Source organism: Oreochromis aureus, linkage group 8 (genome assembly GCF_013358895.1).
Source record: "Oreochromis aureus strain Israel breed Guangdong linkage group 8, ZZ_aureus, whole genome shotgun sequence".
NCBI classification, from domain to species: Eukaryota; Metazoa; Chordata; class Actinopteri; order Cichliformes; family Cichlidae; genus Oreochromis; species Oreochromis aureus.
The window spans coordinates 30,342,044-30,369,249 of record NC_052949.1 but is presented as its reverse complement, the minus strand read 5'-3'; the positions used below and the strand labels follow the sequence as shown (position 1 = coordinate 30,369,249).

Sequence of the window (27,206 nt, the reverse complement as noted above, 5' to 3'; positions counted from 1 at the left end):
TTGTTCAGTGGTGGTCGCTCTTTCAGCCTTTCTTACCTTGGCCATGTCTCTGAGTATTGCACACCTTGTGCTTTTGGGCACTCCAGTGATGTTGCAGCTCTGAAATATGGCCAAACTGGTGGCAAGTGGCATCTTGGCAGCTGCACGCTTGACTTTTCTCAGTTCATGGGCAGTTATTTTGCGCCTTGGTTTTTCCACACGCTTCTTGCGACCCTGTTGACTATTTTGAATGAAACGCTTGATTGTTCGATGATCACGCTTCAGAAGCTTTGCAATTTTAAGACTGCTGCATCCCTCTGCAAGATATCTCACTATTTTTGACTTTTCTGAGCCTGTCAAGTCCTTCTTTTGACCCATTTTGCCAAAGGAAAGGAAGTTGCCTAATAATTATGCACACCTGATATAGGGTGTTGATGTCATTAGACCACACCCCTTCTCATTACAGAGATGCACATCACCTAATATGCTTAATTGGTAGTAGGCTTTCGAGCCTATACAGCTTGGAGTAAGACAACATGCATGAAGAGGATGATGTGGACAAAATACTCATTTGCCTAATAATTCTGCACTCCCTGTAGATTCGGATGGCATCAATCCCAAATGGAGTACTTGGGGATCCTGCTAACAAAAGACCTTGCATTGTTATATGAAGTTAATTATAATCGGGTGAACAAGAAGATATATGAAGATCTGGAGAGGTGGGGTCTGCTCCACCTCGATCTGGGCAGCAGAGTTAGAGCGATAAAGATAAATATCCTCCCAAAGCTGCTATATTTGTTTGCAGCACTTCCAGTGGAAGTTCCAGCAAAACAATTTAGGGAGTGGGATATGCATTGCTCAAGATTCATATGGGGAAATAAAAGGCCGAGAGTGAGATATGCAACATTGCAGCTGCCTGGTGAGCGGGGGGGCATGGCCCTACCGTGCTTTGAGGATTACTATCTGGCAGCCCAGATCAGACCTCTAGTGTGCTGGTGTAACTCTAAGTATGAGGCAAAATGGAAGGACATTGAGCTTTCCTTGATGGATTTCCCAATACAGTCTGTTCTGGGGTCTCTTGAGAGTTTGCCACAGGCGTATCAGATGCAAAATTTCTGTGTAAGTTTTTCCCTGAAAAAATGGGCAGATGTGATTAAAATTTTTGGTCTTAATAGGGAAATAGGGTTGCTGGGATGGCCAGCGTATCTCCCGCGCTTCCTTCCAGCATTGTTAGACCATAAATTTAGGGAGTGGTCCAGGCATGGAATCACTGCAATCTGTAAGATAGTTAAGCATGGGGAGGTGATAAATTTTGAGGACGTGTCAGATTTACGAGATCGGCAGGGAAGATTTTTATCGTTACCTACAGGTTCGGAGTTTCTTCCGGAAGGAAGTTAGAATGCCTGACGCAGACGCTAGTGGGGTGATCCAAATATTTATGGATGCTTATGGTGAGAACATTATAAGAGGCACTATAGGCAAAGTGTACAGAAGTTTTATAGCTATGAAAAAGACCTCAACAAGATATGTCAGTCATCGATGGGAAAAAGAAGCAGGTATAACTATCTCAGAGGAAGATTGGTCGCAGATGTGGAAGAATGTGTTATCTACCACATAGGGCTGGGCTATATCATACCGTTCACGGTAATACCGGTGTAATTTTGGGCAATGATAGAAAAATGAAATATCGCGATAGAATATGGGTAAAACGCGCATGCGCAGTGCCTATGTTTACATACGCACATGGCGGCAACGCAGAATGAGAAGAGCGAAAGCGGATCGTTGAATGAAACGGATGAACCAGAACTGGTTTGTAAAAATGCTGCAACTTCAGTGGTGTGGAACTGGTTTAGCTTTCGTCTGTCAGATACACAACAAAGCACTATTTTTGGTAGCGCATGCTAGCGGGCCGTCGTTATTACCTTGTTGTTTGGAAAATACGGCACACTTAAAATCAATCCTTTGATTTTTCTGAAAATCGACAGTGCCCCTTATAATCCCGTGTGCCTTATGTATGAATTCTGGTTGTGTTTACTGACCTCGAAACGATTTTATGTGCTACACGGCGCTCGAAAATCTGTCAGATGTTTCAGTACGACTTTGCTAAGCTACGAAGCCACACCGCTTGATGGATTGTCGGAGCATTACGGCTATCGTAGGCAGGCGCCTCACGGAGTGATACGTACTGTGCTTCAACATAATATTACCGTATTGTGTGTGTATAAGCTCTTTGTAAGTTTTGTGGATATTGGTTATGCTGAGGATATGTCGGCCAGTTTCCACTGGAAATGCCTTTTGGTTAAACTGTCAGCGAGGAATTTGCATTTGCACTGTTAAATTTTTATATAACTTTAATGCACATAAAAAACAGCTGCTTGTTTAAGTGAAAATACATTGATGGGGTTTTTTGCACTAATAAAGTTGTGGAGTTGTAAAGTATTTTGTCTAGTATCAATTATATCGTCAGTTATATCGTTATCGCAAATTTTCAAATGTATATCGTGATAAATATTTTTGGTCATATTGCCCTGTTCTACTACCACAAATTCTTTAACATGGTGAGATTTTGGATGGAAGAATTTAATTAGATTCTTCATCACACCAAAGCAGAAATCAAAAATAAGTGGTTCAGGCGCTTCGTGCTGGAGGGAGTGCGGGGAGGTCGCTGCAGGTTGCTTCCATGTCTTCTGGTCATGCCCTAAACTGAAGACCTTTTGGGAGGAGATTAAACAAATGGTGGTGGATGTGCTTGGAGTAACACTGGACTTCTCCTTTAGTACCATGTACCTTGGGAATATCCCTGGGGATATAAATAAAAGAGACTCATACTTACTGAAAATAATTATGGTTGCATGCAAAAAGGCAATTACTAAATGTTGGTTACAGACAAGCCCCCCCACACGGAAGCTGGTCATAGACATTATTAACACAATTCATCATATGGAACTGATTACCTTCTCACTGCGGCTGCAGAAGGAGAAAGGAGAGAGACTTTGGGAAAGATGGGATCGTTATACGTCAAGAGACTAGAATCTGATACCTCTGTGATGCAGAGGGACGGCTGCGAATTTGTTTGAATGGAACATGCACCTGTGGAATGTGGAATATATGAAAGTAAAACAAGGCGATGTGTATTTTGGACTATGTGAACATATGTGAGTTTGTTGGTTTCCCTTGCCCTCTTTAGTTCTGTATGTAAAATAAGATGAAAATCAATAAAGAGAAAGTATTAAAAAAAAAACCCAAAGTGCTTTCTCAAACAGACTTGGGTCTTTACCCAACAGAATAAAGCCTCTTTATGTGATCGTTGCTGTGATTTAATGTTATATGCATAAACCAAATTTAGTTTATTATAATAGTTATTATACACATCTTTCATTCAGAAAATAACAACACATGCAAAGCTTCTCTGAATTAACTGGTTTGACAAAACCTGACGCTCGAGTCAGAGATAACAAGATAACAGGTGTCACAACTTTTTCTGCAACAACACACACACAAATACCAGGTGCTGTAAACTTTGCTTTATTTATAACCACTGCTGTTGATGTGTGGAGAGAGCAGCAGACAATGGGAGTTTACACATATACTACATTCCTCTTAAATGACTTGTTAGTCACATCCAAAAGCCTCAGAGCTCTTCTTTTTAGTCAGAGCAGATCTCAATCAGCACTCTTATTTTTTCACAATAGAACAAAGACAATCAAAATAAATAAATAAATAAAAGTAAAATGAAATATTTTACCACCTCCTCCAATCAACTCATTTTGAACTTTATGCCAACTTCTCTAAAAAAAATAAAAATAAAAAAAAATAAAAAGGGAATGAGGCAACAAAAGTCTGGAAAAGTAAGTGATCCTAAAGAGAAAAAGCTAGTGGATCATTTTGCAACTAATTAGGTTAATTGTCAACAATAACATCAACAATGAACTCATAATCAACTCAGAGTTCCTCATAAGAAAAGCAACAATTTGTTAAAAACTGTAGCTACAAAAAAATAATAATGATCCTCAGTGTTAAATAGTGATATCAAAAGACTCAAAGAGAAGAAATCTCTGTGTGCGAGGGACAAGGCTGAAAATGCCATTTTGGACTGAATTTCAAGCTTTGCATTAAAAACAGGTGTGATTCTGTTATGGAAACCGGTGCATGAAGAGCTACTACTTTTCTGATTTGTTAACTATTATAATAAACTAGAAGAGCTACCTCCACGGGACAAGACTCAGCAGTCCATCTGCATCTTAAGGACAAAGGTCACTCTTTCGAGGATGCCAATGTTCACATTTTGGACAGAGAGGACAGATGGTTTGAAAGAGGAGTGAAAGAGGCCATCTATGTCCACTGTGAGCGACCATCTTTGAACAGAGGCGGTGGTTTACGACACCAACTGTCTGCCATCTATAATCCAGTTTTGAGTTCCCTCCCCAGACGCCTTAACGCCCACTCACATCCTGGGCCTTCTGACCTCAGGAATTCACATGACAAGGTGGGGCCAGGTTTCACAATGAGCTCACCCGAAACCCTGGCTGATTAGGTCCCACACCCGCTTTCACACCTTGGCGCATGTGATTAGAGGATCACCAGGGGGTCCTTTGTCCCTCCTTGGGGGGATACTCCCACTGGGTTTAAATCTGGGACTCTCGGCCATTTGACCTTAGAACTGAAGAAGCTTCTCGGATGAGAGGTGAAACGTCTTCAAGCAACTTAAAGAAGTCCAGACGCTTTTCTTTGCAAAGTCCTTTGACCAAACCGGTGCATGGTTTCAGGAACACTTCCAGAAATCAGTGCTTGAACACAACTCACTCTGCCATCCACAAATCAGATAAGAAGTAGTAGTCATATGTGAACATGATACAGACGCTCTGCTGTCTTGTCTGGACCAAAGTTCATTTAAAATGGACTGAGGCAAACTGTTCTGAGGTCAGCCAAAATAAAATTTGATGTTCTTACTGACAAACACGGCTGCAGCGTCCTCCGGACAGGAAAGACACCAGCTAGCTTGTTGTTTGTGCTCAGTTCAAAAGCCTGCATCTCTTAAATGAAGGTAAAGTTATTCTCTATTAAACAGACAGTTTGCACATCTACAAAGGCCTCATCAGTGATGAAAGGTATGTACAGGTGTAAACAGATACTCCCATCCAGACAATGTGGGGTCAAGGGTATACCTGACCATTTTGACTACTTCACCTTTAAAAACTGTTTACATTTACAGTTACATTAAGATGCAGAGGACGCCTCTGCGTTTTTTGTACAACTATTTACAGATCAATCAGGAATAGTTCCTGTCAACAAACGACACAGAAGCACATCACATGCCTGACAACTTTAGGGCGTATCAGTGCTCCTGTGTCTACCTGAAGAAAGCGTTTACGCTGCAGTCTGCCTTTGTTGACATTCCATAGTCGTCTCATTGTGTTGACACACAAAATGACTACACAACATTCCAAACATGCCAAATGTCACAAATGGCTAAAAACTCAAAACTTGCTGTTGATATCGCTATTCTTACTTTTGCCATCGCTCCCACAACGTTCCCCTTTTTCTCAGTAACCAAATGCTTCGTGACCTGGTGCATTTTTCCACCAATAGGAAAGGTCGTGTCATGTTTTTTTGCTTGCAAACGCTGATTTTAATTTTTTTTAATTTACTTTTTACTGTTTCTTCCAGCAGCAAATGTGACTAAAGTTATTTATCATAACTCTGGTTTTACCTGGCCAATCAACACAATTCAATAACTGGTACGAGAGCGTTTTGATGCTGCCTCATCTTAAATCGGTGAGTTGACTTTAGAGGATTAAACTACATACTGCAGCAGCGGCCGAGTGCTAACCTGCTGACGATCACTATCGGGAATTAACAAGTTCTTGTTTGTTAGAGCCCTGACTCAGTTCAGGAGACAATGCTTTTAGGTTAGGAGGAAGAGGAAGGAGTGGAGATGATGAAGGAGGAGAAAGGCATAATAAGAAGGAGACGACCCTAGGTTAAACAGTCAAACAGTTTACAGTTTTAAATAACTATATAGCTGCTGGTGTCTGGCCACATACACAAGACGTGATCAGGCGACAATGCCTAGCCGTATTAGATGGGTGTCTGAAAAGTTTAATTAACCGGACCCTGAGTCTAGATCAGAGCTGTTGAGATGTGGTTGTATAAAAACTAAACAACATCAGCACAAGCTTTCACAAAATATACAAGGGAAACGTTGGGATAAAGGTTCCAGTAGGAACATACGATCATTTTTTTTGTAGCCAACACGTACCTTTAGCTGGCTGGCATAGTGACCAAGCTTGATCTTGAGCAGAAAGCCGTCCTCTCCTCCCTGGACCTGGGCTTTCTTTTGGAGCTCGGCCACCAGGTTATCCAACAGACGCTTGGCTTTGGTTTCCTCTGCTGGGTTATCCAACTCCACCGAGTCCCTGTGAACAGTACCATTGTTTTTAAAGTGTTAATAGAATGCACAGCCAGAGTCGAGCCTAGTGACCTCCACCAACGCCAGTCACTGATCTAGTTCTGGTTTGGTATATAAACACACATAGAAACACACTGATTACAGTTAGTTTTTATTTATTTATTTATTTATTGAGTATCATGTGTGTGACCCTATTTTATGTACATGACACTGACTAAAACTACCGTTTTGAATGTTCCATCTAAATAAAGTTAGGCAGGACTGGAAAGAGACTGGTGTAATTCTGCATACCAGAGTTGGCTTTCAATCCACTGAGCCAGGTAGTGCCGCACCTCAATGGGGAAGTGCTGGCCGTACAAGGCCTGCATCTGGTGCAAGGCATCACCCTGCAGCTGCTGGGCCTGGATCCACATTGCCATGGTTATCCTGTGAAGCCAGGAAAATAGGAGGAAAAAAAGGCCAGGTCAGCAGATTAGACAGAGTGAAAAGAACAGCAATGAGCAACAATGACGAGCAACACTATGCAAACAATATCAGTTGATGCTACCATCCTGCCATATCACAGATACATTACTGTTTTTCACACAATGAAAGCAAAAAAAAAGATCCTACAAATAATATCAGTTAAGTCCATAAGTTGGACAATAATACATTCTTTGTTATTTTGCCTCTGTACACTACAGCAGTGGATTTTAAATCAAACAACAAAGATGTGACTCAAGTGCAGACTCTCAGCTTTTACTCAAGGGGTTTGACAAAAGTATATGTATAAGAGTTCCAACTTCCAGAGGCTAAAAAGTAAAACGCTTGGACAAACGAGCATGCTAATACTCAAGATGAGGTTTATTATTTGGGTGAACATAGCTTTGCGGTCAGTGATCACCCTAAGCCTAGATCCATGGACATCAAGTGCTTAGTCTCTGAGATACTCTGTCAGGCCTTTACTGCAGCCACCTCCAGTCTGTGCTTGTCTGTAGGTCTCTCTCCCTCACTTTTGTCCACAGTAACTGAAAGGTATGCTCTACTGGGTTGAGATCAGGTGGTTGACTTGGCCATGGGAAAATATCACATTTCTTAGACACTCTTATGTTGCTGTGCAATGCTTTGCTATGCTTATCCATTTGCACTGTGAAGTCCTATAATCTAGCAGCATCCACCCTTCCAGTTCTTGAGTGTAACCAGTGGGTTGCACCTTGTTGTAAATGCCAGTGTCTAGAGCTGGGTGATAAAACCAAATAATTATGCAGAAAAAATGATCAGTATTAAGGTCAATAGAGCCCATCCCATCCATGTTTTGACAGACAACATGAAAGGCCAATGACAACAGTGCTGTACAAATCAGTCATGTGTTTGAAGTAGAACTGGAGCCCAGTCAGACTGGAGGAGGAGTAACCAGCAGCTAATGTTGCTAATGTTTGAGCTGTTACACACTAGTACATTAGGACTGCGAGTGACTGAAGTTTGTCTCCCTAAAGCCAGGTAATGGCGTTATAAGACAAGAATCGCAAACATCGGATTTATGCAGCTGATTAAAGTAACTAAACTGCGTGCCAGCTCTGTGATCATTAACATTTCTCTCACTGGGCTTTTTCCCAACCACACATGGAGGCTAGAGACGCCGCTGAACAGCTGTTTTCACTACAACATCAGATCCATATGTGAGTCTCACTGCCCACGTCATTAACACAGTACCACACTTTATGTTCTCTCTGTTCCCCCTGGAGAAAAACTGGAGTGTCTGTTTTTGTTTATATTTGAAGATTTATTGATTTTCTGAGGAGATACACAAAATATGTTCTTTTCCCACCTTTATGCATTTATTGCAACAACAACTTAAAACTAACTGTTTTTACACTAAAAACAATACACAATCAGGTTTGTTTGTTTTGTTTTAATAGCTACTTTATTTTATTGGAACAGACCAAAAACTCTGTTTTCCAGTTCATTTGTGTTCTTCTGAAACACTTGAAGCTTTTTCCTAATCAGAATTAAGATTTTAGTTTATTATATATACATTACAGTCCATATATGTATGTTCAACCTCTGACAGAAAAATAAATCATGTTTAAACCAAAATTAACCTTAGATCTTCACATCTTCTTCTGCTAGGCCTTTTGCTAAGGTGCCCAGTGCATTTATTCTTTTTAAGAATTTACCAGATCGCTGATTTGGCCACTCTTAAAGTTTTATCTGCCTTTCTCATAGGTTTATCTGTTCTTCTTCCTCCCTAATGATGGGCTCCTTCACTTCCACTGACAACTGTTTGGACTTCATATTGAGAGATCCAATGTAAAGATACTAAAAGCAAGTTCAAAAGTGCATTCAACTCCAGATATGGGTTACCTTAAACAAAGGTCTTGTGTCAAAAAGTGATCTACTGCCAAAAACTGATTCCTGGTAAGTGACTGCCCATATTTACACTGCTAAAAATATTTTGTTGGCCTACAACATATGAAATATATGTCAAATGTATCCCTCATGAATGATATAAAGTAGGCACAATCAGTTTCTGGCTTTTATATATCCTTTATATACCGAGTTAAAGTCTCATTGACATTAAAAATGACTTTTTCAAGATTGGTCTGGCAGAAATTGCAACACATATAACAATAGTTCTATAAAGATATTTTAAGTGGCCAAATGTATAATGTGGGTAAAATAATAGAGTCATAAAAACACTTGAAGAACAGGTAATTTTTCAATTTTATATATAACTCCTTTGTCAATCTTGTTCAGTAAAGTCTATTTACCAATATAAGTAAAGACGTTACACATGAAAAGAACGCTGGAAATCAGTTTTTGGCACAACAAAGGAACAGGCCTTATCTGACCATGAAACTGCTTATCAGTCAGTTTTTTATGAGCTTTACAGATGAGCTGTTAACCACTCTGTGACATGCATTCCCGAAAAATAAGAAAAAACTACGACTCCAATTTTCCTCAAAGAAAATGACAAAATTAAAAAACAAAAAACTCTTAGATGTAAACAATATCAGCTCACACCCCCAAATCAGTCTGACTGGAACTTTCTAAGAAACATATGACTAATTTATCACTGAGGCATTGCCTTGTATTACCAAGCAATGTGACGTGGACGACACGCTAATGAACCAAAGCGTGTGTTTAAAAAATAAAAACAAGAGTCTAATTGAGCGGAGAACAGCGGTGGTATCGATAGAGCCATATGTTTACATCCTTGGCACTTGACTAGCGAGCGGAACAGGGAAGTTTAACAGATAGCTTAGCTTGCTAACTTCAGTGTACATTCAAAGCAGCTCGCTGAAAACCTGAAACTGTAAATATGGCATGAGTGTTGCTGAACAGATGTGAGTACAGTGAATGAAAAGGTGGCGAGTTTACGTTGGCTTCGTCATTTCGGTGTGGCCAACGCTCTATTACTTTAGCTAGCTAGAAAAGGTAAGCTACTAGCTAGCAAAGTAGGGAAGCTTGCTGCTCCACCAAAACTTCGCTCTCATGCGCTACAAGTAGTTAACCGCTCCGACTATAACTCACCTTTTACAAGACTGCAGCACTCCTTACAGCAGCACCATTTACAACAGCGGACAACACACACTGAAAACTTTTCAACCGTACGCAGGTTGGCTGACATATATGTCACATCGCCAAATTACGTTACTTTATCACCTTCTGCTTTCTGCTTCAAGCAGCAGTTGTTGACCCGTAGCAATAGATGAATACGCATTAAAAACAACTTCCGCTTTCGTATTTCAAAATAAGAAAGTCTATAGTAATAATAAACATTTCAGATTTCATTCTATTTCCTGCTGTAGTTTATTATTAAGTCAACAATTCCTTTTAAGCCTAAATACAGACACAACATTCATCATTTCCGGTTGTATTTACGCTAACTTCAAACATCTTTGCCAACTCTACCATTTCCAAGAACAGTCCCACCTGCATCCTGCACGCGGTTAGGTGTCAAACACGGCTGCGCGAGCCTTAAAATAGCCTTAAAATGGTTTTAAGGATCAAATCTGTAAACGGAAAAGAGGAAAGCGGCACTTTGGGGCAGTGACGTGAATGTGCGTTAATAGTCACCTTTATTTATTTCGCCTACAATTTAAGGTGAGCTAATTGTACATAAATACCTCTTATAAGAAAGCTAGTTAGTCTGTTAGTTACATTACCGAGATTGGGACTTATCATGATATACAGAACATAAAACAATCCTTGTTATCCAGAAAGCTAAGGCACCTGGTAGCGTATAAATGTTCACCACTGCTCGGGCTTTTGTGTGGCCATGTAGAGCCTGAAATTATTACTTTACCTTTCATGCTGTTATTTGAGCAATGGCAGATTATGTAAATGTACTTTAGTACTGAACATTCTCTTCCTGGCATCATTTTGTCATCTAAAAATAAGGAAATTTGTGTTTGACCATGAAGCGAGATCGATCAACTGCAGACCAGACAACAAACGACGGAGGCACCAGACGAATGCAATCAAACGATGAGTTTATTAACACAGGAGAGGCAACATCTGCATATGTCTTCCTCTGACAAAAATTCATCAAATGCTGGTTTTATACCATAGAACATTAACGCCCACACATACACGTCAATACAAGTCAAAAATACATTGTTGGCAGACATGAGCGCATCTTATACATTTTAATAACTATAAACAGTCATATAACTTCTCTTTTCTATAACACCTGCCTTTTAAGGTAATAAACTTCAAGCTTCGGGATCGTTAAAAGCTAATAATTGACCCTCGTCACCAATCACTAAGTAGACTGAATTGGCGCAGGTCTCAAAAAGAGAGCAGAAGACACTTGGGCCTTCGCTCAGGCCTGCCACTAAATTAATAAGTGTATTGTAAGCATGCATGCAATTAACCTGCTATGTTCTCATCTTTCCTCAACATGTATCACCTGGACACTCTCACCAGTGAAGCTTAAAACCCTCTTGGATGGAACATCAACTCTAAACAAGCACAGGTATGCATTGTGTATAAAATGAACTCAATGCATTATGAACCCCATAAGAAATATTACTGATAAAATAATACTGTAGAACATGTTATTAATGCATTTATCATAAGGCAGATTATATGGTTACAATAAAAGAATCTCTGAATCCCAACAACCAATTATGTCTTTGCTGTAAGGATTCAAGGAACTTTATTGTCATTTGCATCACATGTTTACATGAGGTGGAATGAAATTATGTACACACGGTCCCGGAGGGAAAAGAAACAGAATTTTCAGCTGTGTCAGTAGTGATTAAGGTGCTACAATATCAGTTCTTGTCCATTATGCATTGAGAAGTCTCACAGCTTCTGGAATGAAGCTGTTTCTCAGTCTGGTCGTTTTGCATTTAATGCTCCTCAGCCTCCTGCCTGAGGGGAGCGGGACAAAGAGTGTGTATGCTGGGTGAGTGGGTTCCTTCATGATACAGGGTGGCCCTCTTCCTGCATCTGGAGGAGTATATGTCTGTGACGGAGGCTGCCTCCGACAACTCTCTGTGCAGCCTTCACCACCCTCTGTAGGGCTTTCCTCTCTGCCACAGTGCAGTTACCGTGCTACAGCAGTCAGTTGGTGTCTGCTGGTGGATGCCACGTTTGACTGATGTGGATAGGGCGAATGCCACAGGGCAACTTCAATGTTTTCTTCCAACAAATAAGTTGCTGAATTATTTGGAGTGAGCACACTACCATGTCCAAACTGAAGGTCAAGTTCCAATGGGAGATGTCAGGGACAGGCCGTAACGTTTGCATCACAAGAAGATAAATTCCTCCCCGCTTGGGAACCGTAGGCAGTCTTCTACAGATTTGCAGTCAAGGATTGGAGGACGATATGGCCCACAGTCAGACAATCCAAAACAGACTACCAATCTCTGGCCTCACAGGGCTGCGCTGGTGTCAGCAACATGTGCACTGGAAGCTGAACAAGTGGAGGAATGTTATGTTCAGCACTGAGTCCAGCTTCTGCCTATGGCAGTTGGATCATAGGGTCAAAGACACCGCTCTGCTGATCGCTGCATCGATAGGGTAACAGCTTTTGGTGGAGGTAGCGTGATGGTGTGGATAGGGATGGGTATTGATAAGATTTTAATGATTCCGATTCCATTTTCGATTCTGTTTAACGATTCGATTCTTTATCGATTCTCTTATCGATTCTCTTATCGATTCTTGTTTTTAAAAAGGAGAACACTAAGGTCGATTAGCTTAGAACTGTTTTATATCTTCTCTTTGAACAAGATAGAAATTTAGGAGAAACATGGCCTTACAAACCCAACAGTGAGATCTTAAGAGATCCACAGCCTACGGCTCTTCAATGGGGTGTCACAGGGTCCCCGGGGAAAATTGTAAATGTAAAATAATAAAATAAATATTCTTCTGTAGCAATAACAAAGTATAACATAAATTATTCTGTAGCAATTACACAAGAATATCCAGTAATGTCCCTGCCTACAATTAAACACATTCACTTACCATCTGCTGTGGCAAATGGCTGCAAGGTTTTGACCACAAACTAGTCACTGCTCGGTGACATTCGGGCCTGAAAAGAGACGCTATCGGTAGACTGCAGCGACAACTGCCAGCGAGCGCCAGCCAGACTCTGTCTGTCTCATCATGGTCACCTAAATGCACAATGGCAGGTTTTGTAATAAAGCAGATCGCGCTAACATAATATGCACTGTTAGTTGATTATTTACCTGCCGCATTAACGGGAGATGACGTGCAAACGTTACCGCTGCTGCTGGGTTGAGATTCACGAGTCCGGAGCGGAATTAAAGACATTCATTTAAGTTCATCGCGTGTTTTGTGAGCAAATGCTTTTGCATATTCGTAGTGTTTCCTCCCTTAGTGAAATATCTACTTTGCAAGTATTGCAAGTTGCCCTGTTGTCATCCGTTCTCGTAAAGTATAAACAAACTTTTAAGCGTTTGAGCCGCTTAGGCGCCGTGTTTCCTGCCAGGTACGCCCGACGCTCCACAACGTGGTGACGCTATTCGGGCGACTGGAATGATAAGGGAATCGTTTGCAAAAATGGCAAACAATTCCAAGGAACTGAAACAGTGGGAACCGGTTCTCAACAAGAACCGGTTTTCGATACCCATCCCTAGGTGTGGAGCAGCATCTCCTTCACTGGAAAAACAAGGCTCATCATCATTGGAGCCAGTCTCAATGCAGAGAGATATCAAGATGAGACTGTGGAACCAGCAGCAGTACCATATCTCCACAAACTGGGCCCAAACTCTGTCCTCTAAGATGATAACCTTCATCCCCAGGGTGTGGGGTTTATCAGAGACTACCTCCAGATTTTGGGAATAGAGAAGATTGAATTGCCTGCCTGCAGTCCTGACCTCACCCAATGAGAAGCAAGTACTTCCAAACAATGACTCTTTTATTGCTCACTATTGCACATGCTCCACACCACAGAAAAAGTTCAAATCAAAGCAAGCAGGAACAATCGTTGAAAGTTGTTAAGCTAACACATCTTTACAGCTACTCAGAACTACTTTTTTGCATCTTAATATCCAGGGTAAGTAATACGTGTGTTTAAATATAGACCAGTTAACAAAGCTAACTCAACCTTCTGCTGTTCTTTTGTTTTCTAGAATACCTCAGGTACATTTTTCTGTCTCAAATTGACCGTACAGAGAGAGACTGACTATGTGTGGAAATCTGCTTGTGTTCTATTGTTAGCCAGGCTACTGTTAGCCGCTGTGCTATAACTAAGCTAGACTATTACACTCCCCATGAGGGTTATATTCTAAATTCATTTAGCAGACGTTAGGCAGTCCTCAGTGCCCACAGAAAACTTATAGCAGTCTTAAATCACCTGAGAGACAGCTTATTTCATCACTGAAATAAGCTGCCCCACCTTGCCCCACCTTGCCCCACCTTCTGAAATAAACTGCAGAAGGTGGGGCAAACTGCAGTTCTCAGAAAGCAGAGTCCTGTAATTCCTGTCTAACTTATCACACTGAATCTGGAATCTTTAGACATCGGTAAAATCCTTCCTAACAATGCAAAAGCAACTAGAAAATATTCCATTGTGCTAACAGAGTACTGCGATGCAGACTGTTTAGTTACATACATATGGTATTTTTACTCTTTTATTGAAAGGATGTGCATGGTTAATCTGGTTAATCCCATCTTTCCAACTTTTCAATGTACTTGGTATAAAAAACACATGCACATCTAATTAAGTTATCTTCAAGTTACTAAGTTAGCTTGTTAGTCTGTAGATATTTTAACACTACTACTTCTCTTTAATAGTAGCTCATATGTTGCTCAGTGTCTACATTTTTTTGTGTGCTTTACAGTTGAAATGTTAGTAGAATTTGTTTTAATATTTTTGTTTTTCCCAGACGTAAATGACAAAATAAAGCAGTTCCCTTCATCTGCCTGTGGGCAGCTCCTCTTTTAATGCATTGTAAGTTTTTACACATTTCTAAGCAGATGCAGGTTTAAGTACTCAATGTTATGGTAAATTGAGACATTATATGGAATGGATGGTGACACTGAGTGTGTGTATACATACATATATATATCTATATATATATATATATATGTATATATATATATATATATGTATATGAAAAAACTTAACACCCAGCACGCCCCTGCGGGCGGTCTATCCTTCAAGCTCGGGGTCCTCTACCAGAGGCCTGGGAGCTTGAGGGTCCTGCGCAGTATCTTAGCTGTTCCCAGGACTGCGCTCTTCTGGACAGAGATCTCCGATGTTGTTCCCGGGATCTGTTGGAGCCACTCGCCTAGCTTGGGAGTCGACGCACCTAGTGCTCCGATTACCACGGGGACCACCATTATTTTCACCCTCCACATCCTCTCCAGCTCTTCTCTGAGCCCTTGGTATTTCTCCAGCTTCTCGTGTTCCTTCTTCCTGATATTGCTGTCATTCGGAACCGCTACATCGATCACTACAGCCGTCTTCTTCTGTTTGTCTACCACCACTATGTCCGGTTGGTTAGCCACCACCATTTTGTCCATCTGTATCTGGAAGTCCCACAGGATCTTAGCTCGGTCATTCTCCACCACCCTTGGGGGCGTCTCCCATTTTGACCTCGGGACTTCCAGGTTATACTCGGCACAGATGTTCCTGTACACTATGCCGGCCACTTGGTTATGGCGTTCCATGTATGCCTTGCCTGCTAGCATCTTACACCCTGCTGTTATGTGCTGGATTGTCTCAGGGGCATCTTTACACAGCCTGCACCTGGGGTCTTGCCTGGTGTGATAGACCCCAGCCTCTATGGATCTTGTACTCAGAGCTTGTTCTTGTGCTGCCATGATTAGTGCCTCTGTGCTGTCTTTCAGTCCAGCTTTGTCCAGCCACTGGTAGGATTTCTGGATATCAGCCACCTCCTCTATCTGCCGGTGGTACATACCGTGCAGGGGCCTGTCCTTCCATGATGGTTCCTCATCTCCCTCCTCTTTCTTGGGTTTCTGCTGCCTGAGGTATTCACTGAGCACTCAGTCAGTTGGGGCCATCTTTCCAATGTATTTGTGGATGTTCGTTGTCTCGTCCTGGACTGTGGTGCTGACACTCACCAGTCCCCGGCCTCCTTCCTTCCGCTTAGCGTACAGCACAGGGTGCTGGACCTGGGGTGAAACCCTCCCTGCATGGTAAGGAGCTTTCTTGTCTTTATGTCAGTGGCTTCTATCTCCTCCTTTGGCCAGCTTATTATACCAGCTGGGTACCTGATCACGGGCAGGGCGTAGACGTTGATAGCCCGGATCTTGGTAAATGGTAAATGGCCTGTAATTGTATAGCGTTTTTACTAGTCCCTAAGGACCCCAAAGCGCTTTACACTACTATCTTGTTCTTACCGTTCAGCTGACTCCTCAGGACTTGCCTGACCCTCTGCAGGTACTTGGTGGTTGCAGCCTTTCTAGCGGCCTCTTCATGGTTCCCATTCGCCTGCGGGATCCCCAGGTACTTGTAACTGTCCTCTATGTCTGCAATGTTGCCTTCTGGTAGTTCGATCCCCTCAGTTCTGACTACCTTCCCTCTCTTTGTTATCATCCGACTACACTTCTCCAGTCCGAATGACATCCCGATGTCATTGCTGTATAGCCTGGTGGTGTGGATCAGTGAATCGATGTCTCGTTCACTCTTGGCGTACAGCTTGATGTCATCCATGTACAGGAGGTGGGTGACAACTGCTCCGTTTCGTAGTCGGTATCCGTAGCCAGTCTTGTTAATGATCTCACTGAGGGGGTTCAGGCCTATGCAGAACAGCAGTGGGGACAGAGCATCTCCTTGGTAGATCCCGCACTTGATGGTGACTTGTGCAATGGGCTTGAAGTTGGCCTCTAGTGTTGTACGCCACATCCCCATTGAGTTCCTGATGAACCTCTTAGGGTCCAGCCCAGGTGGTCCCTGCTCCGGCTCCCAGGCTGGCTGAAGCTCTGCCCATAACTTCACCCATACCTGCATCCGTACCTGGCCTTCAGGTGGGGGCAGCAGACGTACCACCGTTTCTGGTGCCTGTTCCGGCTCCTAGGATGAGGGCAGCCGTGACCCAGCTTACTCCTGCGCCCGTACCCTACTTCTTGGGTGGGAGTGGCTCCAGCACTCCCTCGTGTCCGCTGGGGGCTCTTGAGAGTCTGTCCAGCTGTCGGCTGTCTCCGCTGGGGGTTCTGGAGAGACTTCTGTCCACCAGATGAACCAACCACTCATTTAGCTGCAGCTGCCATGCTGCTAGTTGTTGAACCACCTGCTGCGGCCACGCCACCACCGGTGCAACCACCAGTTCAACTCCCTGCGGCTGCCATGCCACCGTCTGGTCCTGCTCGACCTGCCCGTCCATGTCCAGCATGCACGGCCTGCACATCCACTTCCAACACAGCCTCCTCCTGAACTGCTCTATTGCCGCCACCTCCCAAGCGGTGAGCCCCCTGAACGGTTTGCCTTGGAAACGGTTCAGTTCACGCTTCCTTTCATCAGTTGTTTTGCAGTGTTTTGTACAGCCACTAATAACGGTTCGCTCTAAGTTAAAACATTCTCCTGCATCCGTGTCTGCTTTTGCGTCCACGTTGTCTCATCTCCAAGACAAATTCAGTATTTCTAGTTGTGGTGATCTTAGTTTGTATTTGATCCTGTCTTTGTTTTGGTTTTGACTGGGTCTTGTTTGTCAGGGTCTTGCCCCTGTGTGTTTCTTCTTCAGTCGTGTGTGTGTGTGTGTGTGTGTGTGTTCCTGTTTTACTTTGGTAGTCTCCTGTCGGTGTGCGTCATGTTCTGATTTGCTTCTCCCTGCCAGCTGTGTTCCCAGGTGTTTCCTCTTTCCCCCGTTACCGTCTTGTATTTATTGTCTCTGTCCTATGCTCGGTGTCTCTTTTCTCCCTCAGAGAAAGAGTCAGAGGTCTTCTTTGAATATTTCTGCGTTTTAGTTGGTCTCTGTCAAGATGATCTCACACTGTTTGATGTTAAGTGCTGGAGAGGTCATTCAATGAGTGATAATGTTCCACTGTGTGGTTTTCTATCTTGGCATGCTTTTGCTGCGTTGGCAGTGCGTTTGGGATCATTGTCATGAAGAAAAATGACGCTGTTGTCGATTAGAGGCTTTGAAGATGGTGCGGCATGGTGGATCAAAATCTGATGGTACAGCACTCCATCAGATCTATTGCCACTGATTTTCAGTCCAGTTCTTGTGTAATGTGGCATACCTCAGCCTTTTCCCTGTTTTCCTTCCTTAAGAATGGCTTCTTGACAGCAATCATTCCACTGAAGGCGAATAGTAGATGGATTAGCTGAAGGGCCATCTCTCAGGTCTGTGCAGGATTTTTATCCTATTTCTTAAGGGCATGACTTTGAGATGCTGTATATCTGCTGTTGATGGCAGATATATTCTCCACTTGTTCAGTTTTCTCAGATTTTTTTGAGGACACACTGCACACCATGCTGAGATGTGCCACGTTTTCAGATAAGACATCTTTGTTGGAGTAAAAACACAAGTTTATGCTTTCACACTGTTATTTTTGGCATTTTTGATCGATTCAGCAGAAGAATGACATGTGACATTTGCTAGTAACAAAGTACTGACATATACAGTTAAAAATAGTTTCTTTGCCAGACAGGCCCCTTCATTGTCCATTTCTAAATCACGTATTAAAACCCATTTTTACTCTGTGGCGTATGAAAGTGTTTGACCTTGATTTTACTGCTTCAGTTTAATCTAATGTGGACCACACTGTAGTGGTTAACTATCTCCAAGCTGCCTTTTCTGTCTAAAATCCTGGAGAAAATTGTATATTCCCAATCAATGTTATTTTTTTAAAATCAGGTTTTAAAAACCTCCCAAGCACGGAGTCAGCACTCTTAAAGATTTTTATGTTATCTTCCTTACCTGTGATTCTGGTAATCATGTTGTTCTTGTCCTCTTTGACCTAACAGCTGCTTCTGACACTGTAGACCACATGATTTTACTGTCTCATTTACACCAACCTGCAGACATTCGTGGTATTGCTTTGAATTGGTTTAGGTCTCATCTTTCTGACAGAACTTTCTAACTTTTTAGGGTACGAGTCCTTTTCCGCTGCTCTTCTGTTTGGGGGCCCCGAGGGCTCAATTCTAGGTCTATTTTCATTGTATTTACACGCCTGCTGTGATATTTTTCTCTCTGTGCAGGACAGAGCCTACAGTATGCCGCAGCCTAAAGGCAGAGTGATGTTGCTGAGGCTGGAGTGATTACTGGCCTTCTTCTTACAGGGTGGTGGGTCTTGGAGGACAACTGCTGATCCCTGTTAAAGTGGTCGACATGTGAAGTGCAACTGGCTCGTGGCAAAGCTGGCTCTGGCCTTGGACTGTGTGGTTTTTAGCCTTCATTTTTGGCTCATTGTATTAATAAATTATTTTTTAGAATGTTATTGACTGTCATCTTTTGCTCCACTTGTTCCACTTGGATGGCCCTGAACTTTTAAAATGTAATGCAAGCAAAACAGAGGTGATCATGTTTGGTCCTAGCAGACCTTGTGATACCCCTCTATTGATTTGGGACCCCTGGCAGAGTATTTTAAACTTGTTGTTACTAACTTGGGTTTTGAGATGGACAGTGATTTTTAAATTGGACACTCAAATTAGGTCTATTGTCAAGTTTTTATCATTTAAGGCGCTTGGCAAAGCCTGATTTTTCCTCATTTTATATTCTCATTCTTAGAGTTCATTTTAAAATTCTATTGTTTGTTTTTTAAATGCTTAAACGGTCTTGCCCCACCTTACCTCTCTGAGCTTCTTTGTCCTTAGTCAGACCCCAGCTGACCAGCAGGTACCCGGGTCCAAGGGGAAGCTCAGAGGGGGCGGGGCTTTCTCTATTGCTGCTCCTAACCTCTGGAATAATCTGCCCCTGCACATTGATTTTTTATTTTTTCTTTCTCTTTGTCTTTGTAAGTGCCCTTTCTCACTGTCCCTTTTCCCTTCTGTTTTTCTTTTCCTTCCTCTCTTTCTTTCTCCCTTTCCTATCCCCCCGTCATGTCTGTCCCATCTGTAACAACTGAAAATAAAATAAATAATAACAACAAAGTTTGATCAAATGGACCAATACGGCAATGCCATGATGATCCATTTGGCAAAATAAATCCATTTGGTATCCTTGTTGGTCTTCAGACAACAATTCTGACGGCTAAAGAACCAAATGGGACAGACAAAAAAAAAAAAAAAAGAGAGGCCGCTTCACTGTCCATTTTTAAAATGCGTCTTAAAACCCATTTTGATTGTTTGGCATATGACACAGTTTGGCCCTGATTTTACTGCTTCAATTTAATCTCATGTTCTGATTTTGTTTTAATTTAGCTTTAAAAAAGAAATAATCATAATTAATGCATCGGGGGTGTAACAATGACACGGCAGACCTGTCCACATATTCATGATTTCAGCACTTTATTCTCTCACGGTTGCTTGTTTACACACTGGCTGCAGCTTTCACCCCACAGCTACACTGTAAAATGTAATTCTAGATGTTTGTTATTTCAACATATTATTCTATATCAGTTTGACGATAGATGACTGAAGTTGTTGTTATAACATAGAATTACAAGTTAAAACGTCCCAATTACACCAAAAAGCTAACTTGAAAACTCATGTCCAGCTAAATCAGCAACTTATGTGAACTTGACAATGTGGGTAAGTTGAGCACAGCAGGATTCAAAACTGCCTCACGTGACTGCTACCGAGGTGCATCATGGGGAATTGGCGGTTAACGACATGCTCACTTTACTTGGACGTTTTCTAATCGTCTTCTTTGGAATATGCTTTCAAGGTGAGTAACATTGGTTATAACTATAAGGAAAGAGAGCTACAAAAGTTGGAACATGTTTTGAATTTATGGCATGATGTGTGTTTTTCTCTTTTACCGAAATGTTTGCTTTAGCTAATGTAACTTTAGCCGACAAGGTCCAGCTTGTGTGTCATGACCAAACTTGACCTAATAAACTGACACATGGCCTTTTTATGGGTTTAATGTGGCACTGACCAAATCACAAGTATTGTGCCGCTAGCTTTAAGGTTGTGCACTCAACCACTGTTGCGATATTAGCAAGCTAACTCAGCTAATTAATAAAGCTTATTTCATATTGTCTCTGTACTTGTAAATTTCTTTCAAGTTCACAGGCTGTTGTATTTTGGTGGAAGTTCATTTTGGCAATATTTCCAATAACTGGCTGGGTTCAAAAGAACTTTTGGCAGGACTCCGATGCTTGTTGTCACCTGTTTACCCCTATGTAATCACTTAAGTTGTTATTAACTGCTGCATGCTAAGCTGCAAGAGTGCACTGAGGACTGAGACAAAATATGGTCTACAAACCAGCATTATATTAGTTTTTATCAGATAGTCCTCCAGTGTGTTTATTTTTGCTTTAATTCTATTGTGCAGTTATTTGTTACCCTGAAATGCTTTATGCTTAACAACAGCTCACTATTTTGACTTATTTTTGAACTCTTGTGATCAGTATGACTAGATTGTGTGAGTTTCCATACTAAAAGAGCTGTAGTGATAAAATAATTGGCATCAGAGACACTGATTTTTGGCATGGTATACTGCAGAAGTTTTTTTTTTTGCATAATTTACCTTTTAATTAAACTGCATTCTCTGTATTGTAACAAAACTAACATTGTTTATATGTCAGAAAATTAGCAAACATGAATAAATGGCGAAAACAATATAATTATAACATATATTTTTATTTGACTTATTTTAGGTCTGTGAAGCCAAACTTGATGCTGGGGATTTATTTTTGTCAGTGGAGTCAAATGGTAAGTTACAATTTGTGCATTTTGTCATACTGGAAACACCACAGATTATATTGTAACTTAATAGCTCTGTAGAACAAATGATATAAAGATTGTAGTGTCAGGGTACTTCTTAAGAAGTAATATGGCACTATTGATGATCACATGCAGGTGGCATAAACTAAATATTCAGACGTGTTACCAACAAATGATTCATTAACAAAAGCAATGGAGCAGACTGTTTAGGTTCTTGTGGTTGTAATAACATCCATAACTGCAAGTTTGTCATTAATTTATTTTCACAGGTCTAGATGATCACATCTGTCTTTGTCATTTAAATGAGGTGGACTTGCAAACTTTGCGCTCTTTTGGGTAAATTGCTGTCCACTACATATACACAGAATGTGCACAGTATTTCAGATCTAAAAGGGAGTATGTAATGGACTTGCTGGCTTTAATGTAAAAAGCCTGTTGTGTAACTTTAATGAGGCAGTTGGACTAAAACAGTATTGCTCATCAAGGTAAACATCTGAGGAATAAGGAAACTGTTACTTGTCCTTTTACTCAGTGTTCTTTTAATCACACGTTTACTAAAGTTTTACATCACATAAGTCATTTTCACAATCATTCTACTTTAAAAGATTTCGAGACAGAGCTTATTGTTCTCTGAACTTCCTTGTTCGCTGAACGGCAGGTAAAGTGCATCTTTTGTTTGATTGCTTTTGTGTGTTTGTGTTTTCTCTAATGGGCCTCAGATGACTGTTTGCTTAAATTTGGGTCTCAAAGAATCTTTTTTTTCATTCTGCCTGTACTCTCCACCCTCTTCTTCTATTGCTCAGGTTGAAGCAGAATTTGCCCGTCTTACATCTGTTGACCTGAAAGGGTTCCTTTTGCTGTGCTTGACCATTATGGAGAGGTTCGTGGAGCTGTACAAAATCAAGAGCGGCATAGGAGGGCTAACTAGGCTCATAAGATGCTTCGGTGATGATGTAAGTGTTCAACTGCGAAATGTTCTCCTTTGTTTAAGTTTTAGGTTATCCAGTTCAACTGATGAACTCATTGAAAGAAAGCTGATAAGTAAAGTCTGTCATCATATTTCACAACTGGACATTTAGTGTGGTACCTTTTACAGAATCTATGTATATTGGTGGTAGGTTGGATATCATATTCTACTTGAATGTCCTGATAAGCCTGATTCAAAATCTCCAATGATAATCATATATTGATGGAATTATGTATCAAAAAGCTGTGAATTTGGAGCTGTCTACATGCTTCATAAACACTGTTTAAAAAGTGTTTTTGTTTTCTTTTGACTTCTTTGACCAGAGCCCTACACAAAGGAAGAGGACAGAGGACCTCATTTTCTAAAGGAAGATCCCTCACACACTTTCAAGACTGTGAAGGTTAGCATTGTTTCTTTTAGTAAATTTAATAATGACAGCACCACAGTGGATTTTAATGAAACATGTGGCATCTATGAAACAATAGATGCCACATGATAACATGTACTACTTTTTCCTCACCAAATGTATTATTACAAGATCTTTGACACTGGATTTGGTCTGGGTTTCAGAGAAACTAACTGGCAAGCTAGCATTGATATTATTAGTGTCTTGTGTTTATTCATGTCTTCACCAGGGTCTTTGACATTTCGCTGCTGTACTGTTCACTTCAGCTTTACGTTTGATTTCTCACATTGTATATTGTAATGGCAGAGATATTAGGATATTTAAGGGCCTGCAGTGGCTGCTACAGCTGTGGGGGCAATACTTTGGTGAAATGTCCTGGACCCTGGAAAAGAGACTGTGTAGACTGGGTAAGCAATTAAAGGTTACTGGCCCAGAGTCATTGGGCAGCTGGGTAAAGGTGGATGTTGATATTCAGTGCCAATTATGCAACCTGTTCAGCCATGTCTATATGCTCTTTTTCATGCTGTTAATATAGGGGAAAAATAAACTTTAATCAATAAACTGATTAAAGAAGCATTGTCTATGGAGCCATAATCTGATCCTGTAGTGTAGCTGCAGTTTGCACATTTCATGTATTCTCAGCCAGATTTTTTAGAGCACAGCCAATATTTAGCATAAGTAGATTTAAATTCACACACTGGTGATGGCAGCTACATTGTAGCCACAGCCGCCCTGGGCGCACTGACAGAGGCGAGGCTGCCGGACACTGGCACCACCGGGCCCTCTGACCACCACCAGTAGGCAACGGGTGAAGTGTCTTGCCCAAGGACACAACGACTGAAACTGTCGGAGCCGGGCTCGAACCGCAACCTTCCAATTATAAGATGAACTGTCAACTCTTGAGTCACGATTCAGTCATCCACCCATGTGTGTGAATGACTGAATGTGTAAAGCGCTTTGGAGTCCTTAGGGGACTAGTAAAGCACTATACAAATACAGGCCATTTACCATTTAAATTGAAAATTTTGTTTGAATTCTGCAATTGAAGACATGCTCAGTTATTTATGAACATGGTCTTTGTTTAAAGCAAGAAATGGATTTGTAACATGGGGTGCATATCTCATTCTGAAAAACTTTAACAACTAATAAGTGTTAGCCAAAGCCAATCACCATCATCCAAGGCATCAGTATGGCTCTTCTTTGGAAAGACATGAATTGTTAAGCACAAAGAATGTTGTGTAATTGTAATTGTGTAATTTATTTATTTTTTTTTTTTTGTCTTTGAACCCTTTTATAGCCGACAGGTATTGAAGACACGTTTTCTAAGAGGATGAAAGTTGGCATTGTGATGGTGAAAGAAGAAGACATCATCGATGTGTTGGTTGTCCTTGAGGCGGCAGTAATCCTGTCTAATCTGAGGGATGTCTCAAGTGCCATTTCCATGCTGATGGGCCTTCTTTTTGCCCTCAACATAGACTATCCAAAGGAACTTAAGGACATCTTTGAAGTCATTCAGAACATCCTAATGAACATTGGTGGAAGGCAGTGCATCTCACTAGTGCATGGTCTAAGAAACAGACTCTTGCAGAAAGCCATGCAGAACTGTAATTGTATGCTCCTTAGTGTTAAGGACAGTTTTTATTTTATTGTTTGTTTTTTTTATTCTTGCAAGTTCTCATTCTCACTTTTGTATGTCACTAAATGACTACACTTTACATTCCAGATTAGACAATTACTCATTTGTTCATGGTTTAAGAAACTTATGTGAACAACAATATAATGGTGGACTTTGCAGATGCTTATCTCATGCAAGTCAGTAGTTTTTCCTTTGTTTTGCAATTGAGCAGACTCAAACTGATGTTTCTGAAATATTCATATTATCAAATGTTTCAGAAGCATGGACTCATTTTCAGAGATATTGGTTCTGTGGAATTTGTTGCAATTGTAAATGAAGACAAATACAACAGTTTGATGTCTTAGTTGTTATAAACTGATCTTTACTGTCACTTATCAAAGGTGTTGTACTATTTTAATATTTCACATTTTATGCTAACAGGTGTGACTGAGCACAATGAAGTTTAAAAAATTTGCAAATGTAAAGAATAACTTTTCTAAAATAGTGTCCCGTTGATACATTACATTAATGCAGACTTTATGTTGTTACTTCACAAGAATCACTACTGCTCCTAGAGTATTGGTCAGAATTTAATCTTCACCCAAACTGGGCTCAAGACCAAGTTCAAATTTATTGTTTCACAGGGAGCAACCTTTGAGTTTTGATGGATTGTGAGCCTGATGAGCTACGTCACTGATTTTTCTGTTTCTCAGATGACTAAGATGGCACAATAAATGGTGAATGTTGGGTGCTCATTAGTAATTGTCTTGTCATGTTCTTAAAACAAACTTTCTGTATGAAATGATCAGATAGACTTTAATGGAATCTGTGGGGTTTTATTTTTTTCTGTAAACAACAGAAAATTAATTTAAAGGAATGTAGATATTTAAACCTGAGATCTAAGATAAACCTAACAGGTAGTTTTGCTGAAATGGATGTTAGAAAGCTAAAAACAAAACAAAACTTAAGATGTTTAATACACATTTTCTTTACATCCAGTCAATCAACTCTGATAATTAAAATGAAACTGATTTACAAGTTCACTCAGCTACCTTAAGGAGCTCAGTTAATTAATAAACTTAAATCAACTTATAGCTAACAGGTTATGTTAGTTAAGCTAAAATAGATTCCTAAGTTAAAAGAACTACTAAAGTATTTGAATTAACTAAAAAACCCAAGTCAACTGAACTAGGACAAGAGTTTAAATAATAGATTATTTTAATTTAGCTGAAAGGGTTTTCCCAAGTAAAAATGACAATTAAAGGAGTTGAACTGACTAACAAATCTCAGTCAACTAAACTAAGACGAAAGTTTAGACAACATGTGATTTTTCATTAAGATAACAATTGGTTGTGTTATAAGAACAAACTATTTCTTGACTTAACTTAAAATTTTAAGGCAGCCCTGTACCTGATATTTTTAAGTTGAAACAAGTTATATTTTACAGTGCAGAGAACACAGCTTCTTATGCCGGCGAGGCGTAATTGCCGATGCTGTGCAGGTGTGTCCCTTCTCTGCAGCGGCATCGCAAACCACACCTCGCCACAGGGGGGTTCTGTCATGTCAAATGTATAGCACTTTCAGACAACTTCCAGTTGAAAACAAAGTGCTATATAAATAAAATGCAGGGAAGTTGTCTGTGGTTCATCCCTTGGACTAAAATTGAGTGAAAAATCAGCAGAACATGTTTCAGAAAGGAGGATTATCTGGGATCTCACTGGCTGAGATGTTAGCAAACGTGTGCAGAGTCGAAACACCAACACTGCTACGCCACAAATGCTGAGCTCGAGGTTTCAAAATGGGACTTTTTCATGTATGTTAAATATGTTTAAAAATATCATTTTTTTTTAAAACAATCGTCTTTTACAGTCAGTCTAAAAATAATGTATGTAAGTTTGCAGTCCTGCATGTAATCTCTATGTATAAAAGTTATTACACTTGCCAGTTACAGAAAGAAAATGTATATTTCTTTGGATGCGTTAATAATGTCATTCATCTGTGGTAAATTTTGTTATCTAACTAAATGAATCTAATTGAAACAACATTGATATTTGTAATATTTTCTGTGTATTTGTTCATTTAACAAGAATGCCACTTGTTACACAAAGTACATAACAGTTGATACAAGAAGGGAAAAAAAGTGTTGCTCTGAAGAGTTTTGTGTTAATTTAGTCTGCGTCTGTTGGATTTACTGGAGCCAAATAGTTGGACTCGATGAAAGGTAACCGGTGAATGTTTGTCATGTTCACATAACTTAAGTTTGTTTGATGTATCTTGATTAAGTTTTAGATGGAAATATGGTGGCATAAGAAAATTACATTCAATGAAGTTGAACGGATTTTTGTTTTGAGTATGTTGTGGCTGTTGGAGGTTCCTTTCACATGCTTCTGTTTGTTAAATGAATAAACTGTTAAATTACTAATGTGTGTTCAATCATCCAATCCAATAAACGACATCAAACAAGAGCCAGCAGCAGAATATCATTGTACATGTACAAAGTTAGTGCCTTTTTTATGTGTGTGTTCTGTTTTGGCAGATTTGGCAAGTTAGTTTTGCATAGGCACAACCCACATACTC

General features: G+C 40.6%; 1 protein-coding gene and 1 long non-coding RNA gene across 2 annotated transcripts in view; one reads left to right on the top strand and one right to left on the bottom strand.

The window, feature by feature from the left end:
* LOC116320031 (signal transducer and activator of transcription 5B-like) overlaps positions 1–10,061 on the bottom strand; it is a 40,624-nt gene extending 30,563 nt beyond the window's left edge. The window contains exons 1-3 of the mRNA XM_031739537.2: positions 9,902–10,061; positions 6,680–6,814; positions 6,239–6,395 (exon numbers count right to left, since the gene is read on the bottom strand). Of these exons, the coding sequence (XP_031595397.1) occupies positions 6,239–6,395; positions 6,680–6,807 (285 nt within the window). The 5' untranslated portion in view covers positions 6,808–6,814; positions 9,902–10,061. The remainder of the gene's footprint in view (positions 1–6,238; positions 6,396–6,679; positions 6,815–9,901) is intronic.
* Positions 10,062–10,344: 283 nt separating this feature from the next.
* LOC120441363 lies at positions 10,345–19,244 on the top strand. The gene is made up of 3 exons (XR_005614017.1): positions 10,345–10,474; positions 11,300–11,348; positions 19,011–19,244. It is a non-coding gene; the product is annotated as an uncharacterized LOC120441363 (long non-coding RNA).
* Positions 19,245–27,206: the final 7,962 nt, after the last annotated feature.